The sequence below is a fragment of the Meles meles genome, chromosome 5, assembly GCF_922984935.1.
Source record: "Meles meles chromosome 5, mMelMel3.1 paternal haplotype, whole genome shotgun sequence".
Classification (NCBI taxonomy): domain Eukaryota; kingdom Metazoa; phylum Chordata; class Mammalia; order Carnivora; family Mustelidae; genus Meles; species Meles meles.
Genome location: NC_060070.1, coordinates 122017903 through 122037960, shown reverse-complemented (window position 1 = coordinate 122037960; position 20058 = coordinate 122017903). Strand labels below are relative to the sequence as shown.

Here is a 20058-nt window from a genome sequence, read left to right as displayed (position 1 = left end):
CCTGCCCTTTCCAAGAAGAGGCCAGTGGGCGGCTGGAGACCAGAAACATCATATTGGGCTTCTTTGCTCAGCCGTTATGTTAGTTGGGGAAACAATGGGTGATGACAGACCGTCGGAAGAAAAGGAAAAAGAGAGGGAGCGCTTCGAAAGCCCCCTCGGTACTGAGATTCCAGTGAGAGACACCAACACGCCGCCGGGCATCCTCTCAAACAGTTACGAAGTGGGTATGGGGTTGCATCTTCTAAAGGCTAAACCTTAACCAGAAAGCTGCAAATCCGCAAGAAGCTGGGAGTTGTTTCACCTCCGGGGCTTGGAGGTGTTCATAGGAGCATCATTTTATAAAATTGGGTGAAAGGGGGAGTATGCGGGGGCAGTGAGGCTTGAGGACAGGTTGTGGGGCAACCGGCAACAGAATATACCCGCGGCGGGGAGGGGTGGGGCACCAAGGAGAGGGTGCAGTCTCTGAATCTTTCCACTTAGTCCCTCAGGACCTTTCCTGGTTCAACGGTCTCCCTAACCTAGAGCCACCCACAATGACCGCCCTTTCTGCCAGCACCTCCTCGCTCGACTGAGCACTGCGGAGGAACTCCTCCAAACCCCGCCTCCCCTTGCAACCTGTGTTGGCCTAAACTGCTCGGCAACTGTTAACGTCACACACCGAGGCCCTTCCAGAATGGAAGAGATTTACTAGACAACCCCGCCCACTACGCTGAAATTACCCGGGCAGGTGTCTCTTCTGAGCCGGGTGAGCTCTTCGGCAATGGACCAGGGGCGGGTTAGGTTGGTAAAGGCGGTTTATCGGTAGGGCGCTTGCACTTCCTCTTCCTCTAGCTACGCTTGAACTCCATTTTCCCCTTCAGAAAGGCCAGAGCTCCGAACTGCAGCTGCTAGTGCTTGGAGGGTGCTGTATCCCACTCTGGCTCGTCCTCGGTGGTGGACACGGGGGCATGGGAAAGTAGAGGGGGAAACTTAAGGGAGAATATGGCCCACTTGGGACTGTGAAGCATTGAGGCTCCTGAAGGAGGGAGAGACCAAACCCAGGAAAAATTCACTGCAAGCGTTGGTGAGCCATTTGGTGCCTGAAAACACAAGAAACCACAGTACAAAACCCCGATTTTATTATAAATATCAAGAATCCAGAGTGTGTTTATGGGCCAGCATATGACTTTAGTCCTAGTGGAAAGTAGCTGCTCTCCCCTCTCTGTATATTCTGAAGTTCTTCTCATTTCCAGGGTTCCACACCAAAACCCTGGCTCTGAACCCAGTTACACTAAGGAGTTATAAGCCCTGTTTTCTTCCAAGAAATCTGCATCATCAAGAGGAGTTTGGAGAGGGCACAACACTCGTGGCAGAATTTCAGGCATCGGCTAGTGAGTTATTTTCTAGGAAGTCGCTCCTTCTAGAAGCAGCTGCCTACTGTGCAGCTCTGGTGAGCCCCTTGTTCCCAAATTCTCCACTAGAAAGGAGAAAAGAAGGGAGAGAGAGGGCACGTGCAGGTCAGAGGAGTCTTTCATTCTGGAGCTCCTGACCCACCAGGAGCCTGCATCATGGTCCAGAAGCGTCCCCTCCTCTCCATGAGCTGCTGGTAGGTTCCTGCTTCAGAGATGGTGCCTCCATCCAGAAGGAGGATTTGGTCAGCCTGCTCCACCAAGCTGAGACAATGGGTGATGAGAAGCACAGACCGAGAGCGCCGCTCGGGGCTTCTGTACAGGAGCTGCTCCACCTGAGAAAAGTGCCCAGGGAGACATCTGTGTTTCCAGAGCCCGGAAAGATTTCACCAGGATCACTGCCACCTCTGCCAACGACCCCAAGGAGTCTAAGATTCTCATTCTAAGTGCTTCTTTGTCCAACCTTTGATTTGTTGAGGACTATTTACATGAGCTGGCAACAGTGGGATAAAAGTAAGAGTCCTGAGGTGAAACCCGTAAGAAAAGAGTAAAGGGTGATCAAACAGTCTCTCCTCTTTACCTATAAACTGGGAATTTTATATTCTGTTTTGAAGAAATACAGCTTAGTGGTAAAAAGCATGAGCACTCAAGTCAGGCAGGCTTGACTCTGGGTCTGTGCTCTGCTACTCCACAGCTCAGTGACGTTGAGTGGTCGTTTAACCTCTCTTCACCCCCTTTTTATCATGGGTAGAATGAGGGTAACAATGCCCAGCTCAGAGGCCTTCAAGATGAACGAACAAGTCAGATTATACATGCAGGGGCCCTAATCGCAGGTCCAGCACATAGTAAAAGAGTAAAAGCTCAACTGATAATAATACTTTTAGGATGATCTTCTTATGTTTGGCATCAGAGATTCAGGGCCTATAGACAGTGTCTTTGAATTGGTTCTAAGCATCTTGGGGACAGCTACTGGGAACTGAGAATCGCAGGGACTGATCTGGATAACTATGTTAGTATAAATAACATAGGATGAGTGAAGGAAAGAAGACTGGGGGAGGGGGAATACAGTCACTAACAAAATGTCCCTCTCACCCGTAACTGGCTGTCTGCGTCAAGGGCACTGGTAGCATCATCCAGGATGAGTACACGTGGTTTCCGGATCAATGCTCGAGCCAAGGCCACTGCCTGTCGCTGACCCCCTGATAGCTGGCTCCCAGCCTCACCAATCTCTGCAGAGACAAGAGTCAGGGTGAGGGCTGGATAACCACACGTGCCTCCACGTGCTTGCCTGTGTGTGCACATGGGCGCAGACATGCACGTACACACACCGAGGACTGACGGATGATGTAGCTGGATGGGCAAAGTTCTGGAAAGGCGACTGAGTTCTGAGGACATGAGGATGAAGAAGCCAGAGGAACAAGATCCTACAACTTCAAACTGATGTCAGCGGGTTGGAAGGGACTATAGAATAAAGGATTCAGTAAAGATGTCTGGGTGAGGGGCGCCTGGGTGGCTCAGTGGGTTAAAGCCTCTGCTTTCGGCTCGGGCCATGATTCCAGGGTCCTGGGATCATGCCCCAAATCAGGCTCTCTGCTCTCTGCTCAGCCCTCTCTCTCTCTGCCTGCCTCTCTGCCTACTTGTGATCTCTGTCTGTCAAATAAATAAGTAAATAAATCTCAAAACAAACAAAAAAAAGATATCTGGGTGAGAATATGGGCTGAAAGGCACCTGTGTTATAGCCCTCAGGGAGTTCAGAGATGAAACTGTGGGCTCCAGACACCATTGCAGCAGCTATGATTTCCTCCATAGTTGGCTTCTGGACCAGGCCATAGGCAATATTTTCTTGAAAACTCCTCCCAAATAGCTGTGGCTCTTGCCCCACTGCAGCCACCTAAGACAACATATGATGAAGAGTCAAAGAACAAGGAACACAGGAGTATAGTTATCTAGAGACTGATGACTCAAAATCTTTGTTGAACGTATATCACAAAATCGTACACCCTCTCTCCTGACTACACCCCATCTCCACCCAAGATCTGTCATTCCCTGGTCCTCCTTTCAGAACGCTCAGTTAGGGTGTTCACTGATGTCCCCTCCCCACCCCCGCCACCGCCGCCATCTTCTTGCTCACCTGCGTGTGCAGGTAGCGGTGTTCATATTGGGGAAGGGGCTTCCCATCCAGCAGCAGCCGTCCCCCGGTGGGCTGGTACAGATTCTGCAGCAAGGCAGCCACTGTGCTCTTCCCGGACCCATTGGGCCCCACCAGAGCCGTCACCTCACCCGGCCGTAGGGTGAATGTCAGCCCCTGGAGGTCAGAGAATCCAAAAAAATGAGAGACAGACTAAGGCCTCTTACCTTGAGACTGCCATTGTCTTATTACATAGCATGACGTCTTAGCCCAGAGAAGAAAGGGGGCTGGGGGGAATGGGGAAATACAGCAACTCCTATCCTCCCACAGGCATAAATTTCTGTTCCTCAGGGATGATAGCTCCCCAACGAATAGAGACGGAAAATTAGGCAAAAATCAGAGCAGAGACCAAACACCACTATGTCACACACTTGATATGAAATGTTGCGAGAAAGCAGGGAAAAAAAATCACATTCTAAGTGACAAATGGAAAGAAGAGGAAAAGATAGAAGACTGGAGACACATTTTGCTTCAGCAGTTCCTTAGGATGTGAGACCCTCCTCCCGGAGAGCCTCTTCGCCCATCCTTCTTACAAGTCCAAACCAGTTCTTGAGTTCGGGGCAGCTGTATGGAGGAGACAGGGCTCATCTTTGCCTTTGAGGGGCTAGGAAGGATCTATCTGTACCTCATGCTAAGCGGGCCGAAGACAGGAAGAGAGTTTAGGATGGTAGAGATGAGTGAGGCCGGTGACATACAAGGATAGGTAGGCTATACCTGCAGCACTGGGACATCTGGACGGTTCGGGTAGGCGAAGGAGACATCCTGAAACTGGACAAGACCCTCCAAGTTTAAGGACGTCAACACACCACTGGGAGGACAGCGAGGAATCCGGTCCAGGTATTCAAATATTTTCTCTGAGGAGCCCACAGCCTTCTGTACACTCGGGTAGGTGGAGAGCAGTGCCTGCAGGGGAGGTATGAGTATTGAGAAGGGGAGAACACATTGGCTTGCCAGGGCCATGTGATAGGAGAACGGTAAAGAACAGAAGGAAGGTGCCAAAGATGGTGATGGGACCTAAGAAGGAAAAGCACTAGGGAGTGAAAACGGAAGGCTCTCACCTCAACAGCGGTGGTGAACTGGATCTGGTAGAGAATAAACGTGACAAGGTTCCCGCTGCTTATAGCCCCACTTGTCACCAGATGCCCACCGATGTATAAGATTCCCACCTTCAGCAGCATCCCTGAGATCTGTGGAGAGACCACGGAGAAGAGGGATTGTGGTTGAAAAATCTCGGTGGGGGGGGGTGCAAAGTATGAGACGCATTAGCAGTTTGGAGATATGAAGTCCCTTTCCCCCCGAGAACAGCAGGAGGCTCCACAGCCGGACAGGGAGCATGCACCATGGGGGCTCCACAGCCGGAAAGGGAGCATGCACTATGGGGGCTCCACGGAGTCTTGCTTGGCTACACCACGGAAGTCATCACTGTTCTCCCCATCACCACTATCACCTTGTGTGCAGAACACTTGTTTGCAGAGCACTCTTCACAAAAGGCTTTAAATGAAATGTCATCTAATATTCATAGCAATAACCTTATAAACAAGGTTATACTATTCCCCCTTTTCTAAATGAGAAAACGGGGGAGTCTAGGTGGCTCAGTCAGTTGAACATCTTGGTTTCGGCTCAGGTCATGATCTCAGAGTCCCAAGTCATTGTCAGGCTCTCTGCTCAGCAGGGAGTCTGCTTCCTGTCTATCTCTCTCCCCTGCCCATACTCTCTCCCTCTCCAATAAATAAATCTTTTTTAGAAAATAAAAAATAAAAATGAAATGGGCAAACAGTCTCAAGAGAAAGTAAGTTACTAGCCCACGATCACAGAGCTAGTAAACGGCAGCATCGAGGCAGGAACTCCTGAATGCTGCTCCAGTTCTCTTTCAAGACAGAGCAGATGCCCCTCATCCTTGGCTTCTGCTATTGCCATGGCTCTCACAGTCCCAACATGACACAGGCCAGCTGCAGAACTTTATGCCTGAGTGCTGCCTGAGAGGCAAAGGAAGGCCCCGGGGCTGGAAGACATGGCCCCTCCCTAAAAAGGGGGCTGGAAGGATTCCGTGTACCATCGTGACAGGATGCCATCTGGCAGGTCTAAAGAGAGGGAGGCAGTTAGGAACACCGAGCAGGGTAACTGAGTCCCAGGTTGCCAGGATGAGAACACCAAGCCAACCACTGCCCTGTGGTGGCAATGTGCAGAGCAGGGTCACGGGAAAGGGAATGGAGTCGAGGCATCTCAGGCACTCATATACAGGTGCTCACACTGCTGGTCCAGAGGTTGACTGCATAGGACACAGCCTCCTTCTGATGGAGGGTATTCATATCCTGCAGCTTCTGGCTGTACTTCTGGGCCTCAGCCTCCTCGTTGGCAAAACTCCGGACTGTGGGCATGGCTGACAGCACCTCAATGGCCACCTGGCTGGACTCTGCCAGAGATTTCTGCACCTGGGCTGCCAGCGCCTGTGGAGACACGGACAAGAGATGTCGCACAGGGTTGGCAAACCATCAGGGACACTAGTACCTGAGTTACCCAGTTGGAGATTAAAGGTGAGAAGAGGCAAATGAATGAAGGAAAGACAAAGGGGCACGGTTATGCTTCCTGGATACCAAAGGGGTACAGAGCAGAGGAAATTATTTAGAAGGGTCACAGGGAATCGAAATCTCGAGACTGGTGATCGATCATGTTTGCAAAGACAGATCGTGGGCAGAAATTAGAAGAGAAGACACAGACAGTATGGAGCTCAGCACTGAGCCATCTGGGAGCATGGGTTACAGGGACAGGGGGTCCCATGAACATCAGCAAGGTTGCCAGGAAAGAAATCTAAGAGGGATTAATTCCACCCAGTCCAGGAAATGAAGATCTGTGTAGGGTGAGGCAGCTCCCTGGACATACCTGGTGCCATTTTCCCAGCTTCTTAGGCAGAAGGAAAAGCAGAGGCAGGGTGACCAGGGTGACCATGGTGAGGGATAGTGATCCCCAGAGCATGAGCCCCAAGAGACACAGCCCCCGCACCAGGTACCACAACAGCAGGCTCAGCTTCTCACTCAGAGACTCACTTAGCGTGGAGGTGTCCTCTGTCACCCGAGAAGTGATGGCTCCTGCCAGGCATTAGAGAGAAGAGAGTGGATGAATGAGAGGCTCAGAGTGGTGGAAGGGACTAGCAAGGAGCCAGGGGGAGGAGCCAGGGGAAAGGGGGCAGGGGGCGGCAACAGGGTGTTCTGAGGAGGCTAAGGAAGAGGAAGTAAGGGGGATAGGGGAGTTTAGGGATCTCAGTGCTGGAAGAATGAGTATTAGGAAAAACCTGGCCAAAGATTTTCATTGTAACTATAAGGAAATTGACACCCATGTGAATTTCCATTTCTCTGACAGTTTCTATCCCTTAAAGATCATGTATAATCCTGCTTCACACAGAGCACAGAGAAGAGCTTAAGCTGGTCACCTAACATGGCTGGAGAAAAAGAGTGCTGCTAGAAAGCAGTCCAGAAAACTCTACCGAGCACTGGGCTGGGAACCAAGAGATGCGTTCTATCCCCAAGCTCACCCCTATCCATATGTGACCATGCCAGTTTCAGCATTTTGGGTCCGGGCCTCAGCTTCCTTCTCTGCAAAATAGGGAGTTGGACTCCGTGATCTCAAAATTTCCAGGTTTGAAATTCTATAGTTTTTATCTGAGTATACACATAAGGATAAATTTATGGAAATTTAGACGCAAAAGCTAGGTTTTTCTGAAGGTAAAGAATATAATACTCAAAGTATATCAAGAATAAGAAATGACAATGCCTACGTGAGAGAGAGAAAGAGAGAATGATCAAGGTTATAAGTAAAAGAGGGTATATGGGGAAAATAAAGAGTATACAGATGTATAATGAGTTTCATGACACACCCGTTTGGTTCTGTTGGAAAAACTCTGTTTCCTGACGCAGGACAGCCTGAAATACCTCTCCTTGCAAGCGGCTGTGCACACGGCCCATGGTGCTGTTATAGACCCCGTCAGCCCCGAACTCCAGCACTGCACTGGAGAGAGAGAAGGATCAGGCCCTGTTCCAGGGACAGAGAGAAGTCCCAAAGAAGGGCTCTTTGGACAGCAGCCCCAGCTTCCAGATCCCTCTTTTTCAGGGCCCCCCATTCTCAGGCTTCCATCTTCAGCCCCCAGACCTGGCTATGGTGAGAATGGACATGAGCGTTATGTTCCGTGTGAAAACAGAGGCTGTCCCATCTTGTAGAATCCAGTCCGCAAGGTGACCGGTGAAGAACGGAATGGCCATTTCCCCTGGAGAGGAAGAGGAAGGAGGGGTCGGTCACAGATATCAAGTCTAAGCAGATCAGTTCCAAGCAGACAGTCCCGTCCCCCATCCCACTCCTCTGAACCCGTCACCGGTATCCTGGAGGGCCCGGGCAGAAAGAGGACACTGAGAACCCTGCCCTGCACCCGCACCGTGGAACTCACAAGCCTGAGCCCCACCGGACCTTCAGAGGTTCGTAGGGAGACCAGAGGTCATAGGGTGTGCTGCCCAGAAGAAAGGACTTGCCCAGGGTGGCTAGTGAAGCAACGCCTGAAGCAGCATCGGAGTCCAGGGCTCTTTTCTTGACACATGAGAGTCTTCTCACCACCAGAGCTCAGTCGCCTTCCCCTGATCCACATTTCCCAGAACCCACACTAACCGATCTCACTGACCATTATTACTATGATTCCTGCCCAGGCCCCTAGTGTCCGTCCCTCTGTGCCCCTGCGTCCCTCTTACCGAGACTGGAGAGAACGCACAGGACCAACAGGAACGGGAGGCGTCGTATCTCTGAACCCAGGCAGCCTAGAAGCCGGCGCACCGCGTCTCCTGAACCCCCGTGACTTTTCGGCCTCCAAAGTCCGCCGAGCTTATGCCACAAGGCGGCTGCGGGTACTGCTGCCAAGTAAGTGAGGGCGAAAGCATCCAGGCGATTTCCCCAGTGCAGGAGCCGGGAGCCGTCAGAAGTCCTGGGAACGCTCCACGAGCTCAGCTTTCGGAACAAGGCAAGTCCGGGGAGGGCCAAGCCCAGCGCCGCCGCCAGTGGCTGCAGAGCGGCCAGCCATCCCCAGACTCCTGCGCTTTTCCTGCCGGTGCCGACCGTTGCCCCGACAACAGCACGGGCCCCCAGCCAGAGCACAGCCCAGCGGCTCAGGCCCACCACCCAGACCCGGAGCAGGGGCAGCGCGGCGGGGACCAGCGCGGAGCCTATTCTGGGGAGCGCCGCCCGGAGCAGCACCCAGTCGGCGAGAAGCAGCAGCGTTACCCCCAGCCACGCCAGGGAAGCTCGGGACGAGCAGAGGCAGCCGCAGGGGCTGCGGGACCCCGAGCTGGCCATGGGCGCGTGGGTGCTGCCGGAGGTCGCACCCCCGGCCTGGGACTCCCCGCTGTCCGCGCGCGGCCGCAGACTCCAAGGGCTGTACCCGAGAGGGCGCTGAGACCCAGGGCGGGGAGAGGAGGGCAGGGCGGCCGGAGGCGGGGATCCCGGAAAGTCCCAGGATCGGCTGGTTCTGGCCGCGCTCCTAGAAGCGGGCGGTTTCGCGGAAAGGGAAAACGAAAGCGTCCGCAGCTCCGTAGATCCGCCCCGCCCGGAAGGTGGCCCGCCCAGACTATTTTGGGAGAAGGCGTGGAAATCAGGTACCAGGTTTTAGGGCGCGGACTTGCGGCTCCACCTTCTCCATCAGGCACACTTGTACTTCCTTGCTATCTTTGCTTCATTTTGCGAATTCTACTTGCCGGGACGTTTTTACCCAGCCTCTTTCGTCACCTGTCTCCGGGCAGATCTGTGCCGAGTAGGTTAGCGCCGGGCGCGAGGCTTCACAGAGCGGACCCGGGCGCCCCCTAGCGGACGTGGGGAAGGCGCGGGGCTGGAGGCGTGCGCTGCCTGCAGTCCCACGTCCCAGACCAGTGCCCCAGGCTGCCAGCGGCGCCGAGATGTTGCGCGGCGGCGACGTCCGCACTGGGGTAAGGAGTCTGTGCCGGAGGTTTAGGAGAGAGGTGGAGGCGGTGGAGCGACAGGGGGGACGCTGGAAACTCCGAGGAGTGTATGCGGTGACTAAAAGAGTGAGGAGGTAGTTTGTAGCAGCCAGTGTTTGTAGAGATGCCCTGAGATGAAGACGGGGCACCTCTATTCCGAAGGGGGTCTTATAGGAGTCCACCAACGGACTGGGCCCGCGAGGCGAGTGGAGAAGGGGGTGCATTGGCTCTTAGCTGGAAACGTCAAGGGGTAGCTGCTCTAAAGCGCTTTCGCTTTCAACTCCGGACTGGAGAGAGGGGCCGCTTAAATCAGGGGAGGGGGCTGGAGAAGGTGCAGACTGATGAAGAAATGGTGCCCTGGGTGAAGTAGGACAGCAGTGGGGCGAAGGGAATATGGGCACTGATTGAGAAGGGACAGCTCATCACACAGACCTTTGATAAATTGGCCGCTGGGTAACTCATAGCCGCAGCTCTGATAATGAGGGTTCCTTGTGAGACGGTGGTGTCCTTCCCCAGCCTGATCCAAGAAGGCTCCCATTTGGCTCATGTCCTTCCTGCTCACTCCCGCCTGCCTGCCCAGGCTGGGCAACTGAGGCTGCCCACAGCCCATGGCCGGCTGGCTTCTGTTCCTAAACTGTGCCACCACTCTTGGCTTGGGGGCAGCTTTGTTTTGGAGGAATCGCCTCTAGAATGGGGCTGCCCTTTATCAATGGCTCTCAGTTCATGGTAAATCAGTATGTCAGACAACACGCTCTGGGCAATGGCCCTGGGGTCGGACTTACAGAGTGATGAGAATGCACTAAAACCATTTGTAAGGTAGAAAATCTGATGAGCAGTGAGAAATGGGAAGCAGAAGTCACAACAACAGGGGAGTTAGACCCGGGTTTTAGTCCCAGTCTGTTATTAATTCTGGATAACCTTGACAAGTCAATCGCCTCCTCCATGATTCAGTTTCCGCATTTGAACCAAGGACCTTTAAGGCTCTTTCCAACTCAACAGGAGTAGAAAACATGTAGCTTTATCCCTTTCACCTTCTTTAATTCTTTTCCTTGATTTCCTTTCTTGACCTGAAAAAGTGAGCTCAAACTCCCCAGGCAAATCCTCTCCTAGTACAGATCTCTTTCTCTGGCTGCTGAGGTACCTATTGACCTTTTGATCAGAACTCCTTAAATGAGGGCTTCCTGGGTGGCTCATTTGGTTAAGGATCCACTCTTGATCTCAGCTCAGGTCTTGATCTCAGGGTCCTGATCTCAAGGCCTCTTGATCCCGCTGGGCTCCATGCTGGGTGTGGAGCCTACTTTTAAAAAAGAAAAAATAAATAAATCCTTAAATGAAACTTATTTTAAACCATCTCATGTGTTCCTGGCTGCTTCCCTCCTCAATGCATGGCCCTGCGAACCACCGCGCCCCTTGATATTTCTGCTGTTTAATAAACTGGCTAAAGGGTGTGGGGTGGAGAATTAGGGGCCAAAGAAAGACTTGAGGTTGTTTCCCAAGGTCACAGTAACCTGCTCTGTGTTGGGTCTGTACACATCCGCACGCACTAGGAGCACATGTGGCAGAGGCCATTCACTTGTAGGGCTGCCTCTTCTGCCAGTGCTTGGAAGCACTCCCATGAGCCCAATGTCTGCCTCGTGAACCTCATCCCCACCTCTCTCTTTAGAGTGGGAAGGATTCAACTTAGGAAGGCTGCAGCCCAGGGATAGGATTCTTTCTCTGTTGTGCCAGGAGCAGGTTGTGACATTCTCCTGCAGCTGGGAGAGGAGACAGGGAAGGTGGAGGGATAGAGGGGATATCCTGTACTGGGAGTCGGCTCTGGCCTAAATTGCTGTATGATCTTGAGCTAGTCACCTCACCTCTCTGGGGATGTTTCCTCATCTGTAGCATGAGGGAATCAAGTCTCCTCCTGCTCTGACACTCCATCCTCTTTGTCTGCAGACAACCATCATGGCAGTGGAGTTTGATGGAGGTGTTGTGGTGGGTTCTGATTCCCGAGTGTCTGCAGGGTAAGTACCAATCAAGGTGAATGCTTCTGGAAGGAAGCCAATGGCCCTAAATACAGATTTTTCTTGCCCATTCATGAAGAGACTGGTAAAGTGGAGCTTTGCAGAAATGGAGTTAACCTTCAGAAATGCCCCTCTAATGAGATACTGGGCAAGTGCTTGGGTCCCTGAATTCATGGAAGAGAATCTGGGGCCTGAATGCTTGTGGCCTGTCCCTGCAGAAATGGTATAAAAGAATAGGGTATGAGAAAGAGGTAAGACACAAAGATTTCAGGGGCCCTCCTTCCATCTATATTTAGAGATAGAAAAGGTGGTTCTGCCAAGCAGATATTCTGGTTTCTCATCCAGCACATGTTGAACTAATTTTGTCTCCTCCATCCTGGCCAGTCTCCCCATATGCAAAATGAGTATTTGGGATTAGGTCAATATTACTTACTTTATGTCCCATAGAACACATAACTTCCTCAAGATGGGTACAACACAGAAAAATTGCTTAAAAACATGATTCTTAATTTACTGTTTTTTGTTTTACTATAAAATCTAAGCCTGGAAATAAGTCTAATTTTGATAACTTGTGGTGTTTCATTTATTCGAGATGATTTTTTTCTTCCTGTTTTAATCCAAGTATTAAATTTCATGGACTCCAGGGCTGTTCTCTTGTCAGATAAATTGGAGAAACACTGGATGATTAACCTCCAAAATTCTGGCATTGCTAATGTTGGTGACTGTTGACCCATTCCCCACAGAGAAGCGGTGGTAAACCGAGTGTTTGACAAGCTGTCCCCACTGCACCAACACATCTTCTGTGCGCTCTCTGGTTCAGCTGCTGATGCCCAAGCCATGGTTGACATGGCCGCCTACCAACTGGAACTCCACGGGTATGAAGCTCTGGGGTCCTCAGTCCACATTCACCAGAGTTCTCCCCACCCGCGAAGCCCGAGACAGTGTCCCATTCCAGGAGCGCTGCAATGAAAAATGAAAAATGAAAGATTCTTGTTTGTGCTCCTGTTTTTATTAGCTTTGAACTGGAGCTTGACGCTCCAATGTGGTTTCTACCTCTGTAAATTGGAGATAATTAACAGCACCTACCCTACCTCACCTGACATTTATTTTGAGAATCAAATGATATATGTGAAAATGGCTTGAACACTGTAAATCTCTGTCCCACTATGAATAACGAGAAAGAAAATGATGATGTGACCCACCATATATCAGGAAGTTACCCAGTGGGAAACCAAGGTCATTGGTGCAGAGGTAAATCTTATCTGCTTTTACCCACGTGGGCACCGCCCTTGCAGCAAAGTGTTATATAATTGGGGGATGGGTAAGGAAAGGATGGAGATGGAGGAAAGGAGGGGAATGTTGAATCTTCTTACCAGTGGGTGCTGTGAGACTAGTCCCCCCTGGAGTTTGAACTATTGCAACCCAGGTTTCAGGTTTCACATGTCACTCGGCAGGGATGATGGCAATGGCACAGGAGGGTGGCCCTTCAGGAAATTATATTGTCCCCTATTACTAACACTTACTAACACTCCCTTTAGGTTGGAACTGGAAGAACCTCCTCTTGTTCTCTCTGCTGCCAACGTGGTGAGGAATATCAGTTATAAGTATCGGGAGGACCTGTCTGCACATCTCATAGTAGCCGGCTGGGACCGACGGGATGGGGGCCAGGTGCATGTCTTCCAATGTACCCCCTCTACCCTATGGGGGGAGACAGAGTTTACATCCTTCTGGCAGTGGGTTCCCAGGACACCGCCTCTAAAAACAGAGTATAATCTCGCCAATGGGAGTAGGAGGTGGGGGGCTTCACTACAGAACACGGAGACACCCTGCCTGTCTCAGTGGCAAGGAGAGGATTGGTGCTTCCATAGTCTGACCTGAGGATGCCCCCCAGGTGTATGGAACCCTGGGAGGAATGCTGACTCGGCAGCCCTTCACCATCGGCGGCTCTGGGAGCACCTATATCTATGGTTATGTGGATGCAGCTTATAAACCAGGCATGTCCGCTGAGGAGTGCAGGAGCTTCACCACAAATGGTAACTGACTGTGTGGAAGGGTACATGGGAGGGTTTTTAAACCTGGGAGGGAAGGAGAGGGTGAGGAACACGATGAGGAATACATGGGCAACCATTTAACTTAATGTCTAAACTGGAACTCCTTTGAGAAGGAAAGGGAGCAGGACAGTGCTAGACGAGATGGGACTCCAGAACCCAGGGCAGACATCAGGAGTGTTCGGAGTACCCCAAATCAAAGTATACAGTTACTGTAAGAATCAGGGGCGTGCTGGAGCTGGCTGTTACACATGCAAGAACTCATGAGCTGCTTATTTAACTATTTGCAACTTGAAATCCATCCTGGTGGGAGTTTTGAGACCATGGATAATGGGAGATGTTACATCTAAAGGCTTTTTTTTTTTTCTAAGTTGATTTACCAGCACACCGCTTGGTATGTGTCCCTAGGAGATGGGTTTTGAGGTCTGAGAGTGGTAGTAAGCACATGAGCAGGAGAGGAATGTAAAGAATCCTGAAGCTAAGTCATTCTCTCTCCCCCTCTCCACCCTGAAATTCTGCAGCTATCGCTCTGGCCATGAACCGGGATGGCTCTAGTGGGGGCGTCATCTACCTGGTCACTATTACAGCTGCTGGTGTGGACCATCAAATAATCTTGGGTGATGAGCTGCCAAAATTCTATGACGAGTGAATCTTCCTCAGACCTCCCTTCATCATTTTGTAATAAACTCTTTCAGACCAGAACCCGGTATGGTCAATGGAAAAATGGGTGCTCAGGGAGATAAAGCTTAGGTGACTGGGGTGAGGTGAGGGGAGGGGGCTCCTTCCCTCCCAGATATCAGATACCTTTTCCATAATGTGTTCATTCACATTAGAGGTCAATACATGATGAGTGCGTAAAATTTCAGGATTTGTGAGTTTCAAAGAATAATAACAACAACGAAAACATTGGGCAAGGCATTAGTTACATGCTTATAAGCTTTCTCTCTTATGACCCAAACAAAAAGCCTTTATACATTAGACTATTTACGGACAGATGAAGGCTTAGAAAAAGTAAGTTCCTTAACCAAAATCATAGCAAATTCAAAAACTGAAAAATGGGATTTAGCTTTTTTTTTTTTCACCATATGCCCTTCCTCTCCCGCATAACACATAAAACTTTCCATTCCTTCAATCTTCGTATATCATGTCCTCCTTGAAATCTGCGATAATTAGCCCAACACAGCAGATGACACTTAGGAAGTTAATAGCAGATACCTGAGTAACTATTTAGCTAAACAGGCTAACTTCTGGTCCAAGCTTTGCCATGTACTTCCCAAGTGACCAGACAAATTATTCCCCTTTTGCGAGCCCTCATTTCCTCTTCTGTCAAATGAAGGCGTTGATTTCTAAGGTGGTTTACAGCTTGAATATCCGATGTCATTTTGCTCATAAGTAAGCAGCTAAGAGGTATATTTAAACAGAAATCATAATGGGCTCCCCGGGAAGCTTTTGTCTGCTTTTCTTTCTGGATCTCAGGCTTAACATAAAAATTCAAAGTACCCTAAAACAATCCTATGCCCTTGGGAGCCTGTGGCTTTTTTTTAGGGGGGGGGTCTAAAATTATAGAGACTTGAGTTCTTTCTAGTCATGATATTTAATTTATTCTGAAGTTTAAAATAATAGTTTAAGGGGCTCCCATGTGGCTTGGTGACTTCCACTCAGGTCATGATCTCAGGGTCCTAGGATGGAGCCCCACATTGGGCTGCCTGCTCAGCGGGGAATCTGTTTCTCTGTCTCCCTCTGTCTACCACTCTGCCTACTTGTGCTCTCTCTGTCTCTGTCAAATAAATAAATAAAATCTTTTTTTAAATAAAATAATAGTTTAAGAGCCAATCTCCCCACCGATCACAACTAGAAAAACTCTTCTGGAAAGCAGACAAAAAGCAAGTGCTGAAGGACTCTGGAAAATAGACAAAATCATGTGGGCAATGAGGAGAGTCAGAGCTTGGAGAGGCAATGCTCCCCATGGGTGATTTTTCCATTTTTCCCCCTCTTTCATCTCCCAGCTTTGCCCTGAGAAGTCAGGCTTCAGGTTCAAAGCTGTAGTGTCCTAAATTGCCAAGAGAAAGACTGTAGTTGGTTCTGGCCAGAGGAATGGAGAAACTAGGGAAAGGGGGCCCCTGGGGACAGGAAAGTGGAAGGGGTTTCCCACATGAGGGAACTGGAAAAGGGGATTCCTTAATTCTAGGTTGGAACTCTCACGAGTACCCCGTGACCCCTGAGCTACACATACATGCGGCACACCCCAAACGGCCCAGCACAGACTTTGAGAGCCGAACTAAGATTTAAGCCTTTAAAATTAGAACTCTGTCTTTTTCCTTATTGACTGAAGAATCGTGTCCTTGTGTCCCTCATCCCAAAAAGCGCTTGTAGCAGCTCACAGAGGCAGACACGATTTAATGAGAAGAAGAAGAAACTGGGGCAAAGAGAAAATAAAGCTAAGAAATAAGTAAAGCCAAGAGATCAAACTAAAATACAAAATGAATCTTTTAAAAAAAAATGGAGTATGGGAGCTGTCTTACACTGGCCAACAAGAGTAGACTATAAAATATTCAGGAATTTTGAAAAGCAGTTGTTGACCGTGGGTAGCTTCACATCAGCCTGGATAGAAGCATTTATTCTACAGAAACCAGGAACGTTACAGGTCAGAATTTTTTGGGTTTTTTTCCTCTGAGAGTCAGTTTAACAGGACATGTATTTATCACCCAGCTACGGATGGGTATAAAACGACTGGCTCTGAGCTACAGGGGAGTGAAAGCAAAGAAGAAAAGGAAATTAGGTATGAAGTTCAAAAGATTAATTTAGGGACGCCTGGGTGGCTCAGTCGGTTAAGCGTCTGCCTTGGGCTCAGGTCATGATCCCAGGGTCCTGGGATCCAGCCCTGTGTTGGGCTCCTTGCTAATCAAGAAGCCTGCTTCTCCTCTCTCTCCTTGTGCGCGCTCTCAATCTCTCTCTCCGGAAAATAAATAAATAAAATCTTTTTAAAAATAAATCAAATCATTTTAAAATTTTTTTTATTTTTTAAAAATAAATCAAAATCATTTAAAAAGCTACAGCATAGAGAATATAGTCAATGGCATTGTAATACTGTTGTATGGTGACTATGCTTGTAGTGAGCATAGCGTAACATTTAAACTTGTGGGATCATTATGTTGTACACCTGCAACTAGTGTAACATTGTGTGTCAACTACTTCAATTAAAAAAAAAAGATTCACTGAAATGAAAACAAGCCAGAGGTGGCTCAGTCAGTTAAGTATCTGACTCTTGATTTTGGCTCAGATCAGGATCTCAGGGCTGCATACTGAGCCCTGCATGGGGCTCCGTACTCAGCGGACAGTCGGCTAAGGATTTTCTCTGTCCCTCTGCCTCTGCCTCTTCCAACCAAGTAAATAAATAAATCTTAAAAAAAAAAAAAAGGCATCCAATAAAAGCAACTCCTTTTATACATGTATATATTTTCAAGTCACACAGAGGGTTTGCTAAAACAGAATATGCATTATGCCACAAAGAAAACTACAATAGATTTCAAAGTATCAGTATCTTTGGAAAAAGCTACATTTTGTAGCCATATTATAATAAAATTAGAACTTTATATCAAAAGGATACCTAAAATTCAGATAGTTTGCAAACTAAGAAAATATTGATAAATAACCTGGATTTACAAGGCAGCCATAAAGGAAATTAACACATTTAGAACTACATGGTAAAAATGTTGCATATCAAATTTTATGAGATACAGTTAAAGTAGTACTCAGAATTTTATAGCTTCGAATACATATATTAGAACAAGAAAAGTTAAACATAAACCATGACCTAAAAATTCTCCAAAATTTTGAGAAAGAGCAATTGAGCAAGCTTAAAGAAATAAGAAGGAAGGAAATAACAAAGACAGAACAGAAAGCAATTAATAGAGAACAAAAACTGTGTAGTAAAAACTCATAAAACCAAAACCTAGCTGCTTCTTAAAAAAATATTTGCAAATTATTCAGATTTTGGAACAAGACTGGTCATGAATAAAGGGGAGAAAGAAATGAAGAAACAAAATGTGGGAATAGCTACAGATAGATACAAAACATAAAAAAGGGTATAATGAACAGGTATATGCTAATAAATTGGAAAACTTTCAATGAGATAGATAAACTCCTAGAAAAACTTTATCTAATGCAATTTGCACAAGAAATAAAAATTCGTGTATATCAACAAACATTGAAAAAATGAAGAAAGTTGCTAATGGCATCTGATAAAAATAATTTTTTTAAAGGCCCACATGGTTTCATAGATGAGTTACACCAAATATTCGAGAAACATACAACTCCTATCCTTTTTTTCCCCAGAAAATAGAAAAAAAAAAAACACTAAAGCTGTTCAGCTAATTTTATCAAGCTAGCATGATCTTGATTTCAAATTGAGGTATGGAAAATTCAAGGAAAGAAGACAATAGACACATCTCACTTTGAACATAGATGGAAAAAATAAATAATTATCTATGAACTGAATTCAACAGTATTAAGAATAATAATACACACTATAGAGAACAAACTGATGGTTACCAGAGGGGAGGTGGGTGGAGGGATGGGTGAAATAGGTGATGGGGATTAAGGAGCGCACTTGTGATGAGCACAAAGTGTTGTATGGAAGCGTTGAATCACTATATTGTACACCTGAAACTAATATTACACTGTATGTTAACTAACTGGAATTTAAATAAAAACTAGAAAAAAAATAATAATACATGGAGATCAAATGAAAGATCCTTGGAATTCAAGGAAGCTTCCAATATAATAAAATGTATTACTGTAATTCACCATAATCACAGACTAAAGAGGAAAAATCATCTGCTTTTTTCAATCGATATCCATTTGCAATTTTTGAAAAACCAGTTTAGGAACCCAGAATCATATAAAACTTTCTTATCTTGGTAAAGGTCATATTCCAAAAAATCTATAACAAGCAGCATACATAATAGAAAAAATTTAGGTGTCAAAGACCAATGACTATGATTACTAGTAAAACATAGCACTAGAGTTCAGACTGGTGCATAAAGAAAGAAAGAGCTGTGAGCAAAGCGGATAAATTTGCAGATGATATGATCATCTGCTCAGAAATTTAAAAAAAACAATAGAGGCAGCAAACTATTAAGATAACAAAAGAATGTACCAAGGCTTTTAGCCTTTACAAAAATTACTAACACTTCCCTACACTGGAATAACCAATAAGAGATACAATAAAGGGGCACGCCGGTGGTTCAGTGGGCTAAGCATCTGCCTTTGTCTCAGGTCATGATCCTGGAATCCTGGGATGGAACCCCACATCAGGGTCCCTGCTCAGCAAGGAGGCTGCTTCTCCCTCTGCTCCTCCCCGCTGCTCATGTTCTCTCTCTCTCTCTCAAATAATTAAATTAATCAATCAATCAATCTTAAAAAACAAAAAGAATATGAGTTGAAGATTAGACTCTTAAAAAAAAAGAGATACAATAAAAGTTAGAAATCACTTTACATTAGCCAAAAGACATAAAGTATCTACTGACAAACTTAATTAAGAATTCATAGAGAGCCAGGGCGCCTGGATGGCTCAGTCAGTTAAGCACCCCACTCTTGATTTTGGCTCCGGTCACAGTCTTAGGGTCATTAGATCAAGCCCTATGTAGAGCTCCACCCTGGGCATGGAACAAGCTTGAGATTCTCTCTTCCTTTCTCCGCTGCCCCTTGCCCCAGTAAGTAACACTCTGTAAAAAACAAAACAAAACAAAAACAAACAAACAAAAAACCTCTAAAAAAGTCATTGAATATGATTTGAAATAATGGAGAGTCATTTTGCATTCTTGGGTGGAATCAAAACCTTACAAAGATATCAATTGCTCCCTAACCTTATCTTTAAATTGAGTGTAATCTCAATCAAAACTCTACTTAACCCTTTTGAGGAAATTTTTGAGTTCACTCTAAAATATGTATGATGTAATAATGGTCTTCAAATAGCTAAGCAAACCTTTAAGTAAACATACTTGTCTCAAACATAATGTCCTAAATATTAAGACATACAACAGAACTATAATTATAAAAAGTCTAATTTTTAAAATATATATATATAAATTGGGGTGCCTGGGTGGCTCAGATGGCTAAGCCTCTGCCTTCAGCTCAGGTCATGATCTCCAGGACCCGGGATTGAGCCCCATGTTGGGCATCTGCTTCGCCCTCTTCCTCTCCCTCTGCCTCTCTCCCTGTTTGTGCTCTCTCTGTCTCTCTCTCTCCCTCACAAATAAATAAATAAAAACCTTTTAAAAACCCAAATATTTAAAATAAATTAATTAAATAAATAAAAATATATTAATTGACAAGGGAACAAAATTCCAAAATGAGATACAGAGAGAGAGAGATGAGAGACAAACATATTTATGCAGCAATCTAATATACAATAAATTTGGCACCATAAATTAATGGGGGAAATTGTGGCTTATTTAATAG

The 20058-nt window shown here is 47.3% G+C and overlaps 2 protein-coding genes across 2 annotated transcripts; one reads left to right on the top strand and one right to left on the bottom strand.

Annotated features, from left to right (window-relative positions):
- Window positions 1–1100: 1100 nt before the first annotated feature.
- On the bottom strand, window positions 1101–9052 carry TAP1 (transporter 1, ATP binding cassette subfamily B member). Its single transcript, XM_046005061.1, has 11 exons — window positions 8307–9052; window positions 7720–7834; window positions 7448–7578; window positions 6457–6662; window positions 5826–6023; window positions 4635–4763; window positions 4291–4479; window positions 3520–3693; window positions 3117–3279; window positions 2481–2617; window positions 1101–1723 (listed from the first exon to the last, which is right to left on the bottom strand). The coding sequence occupies exons 1-11, from the start codon at window positions 8902–8904 to the stop codon at window positions 1511–1513; spliced, it is 2253 nt and encodes a 750-aa protein (XP_045861017.1). The 5' UTR covers window positions 8905–9052; the 3' UTR covers window positions 1101–1510.
- A 240-nt stretch (window positions 9053–9292) lies between these two features.
- PSMB9 (proteasome 20S subunit beta 9) lies at window positions 9293–14298 on the top strand. Its single transcript, XM_046005075.1, has 6 exons — window positions 9293–9530; window positions 11481–11548; window positions 12292–12423; window positions 13087–13216; window positions 13440–13581; window positions 14118–14298. The coding sequence occupies exons 1-6, from the start codon at window positions 9501–9503 to the stop codon at window positions 14243–14245; spliced, it is 630 nt and encodes a 209-aa protein (XP_045861031.1). The 5' UTR covers window positions 9293–9500; the 3' UTR covers window positions 14246–14298.
- Window positions 14299–20058: the final 5760 nt, after the last annotated feature.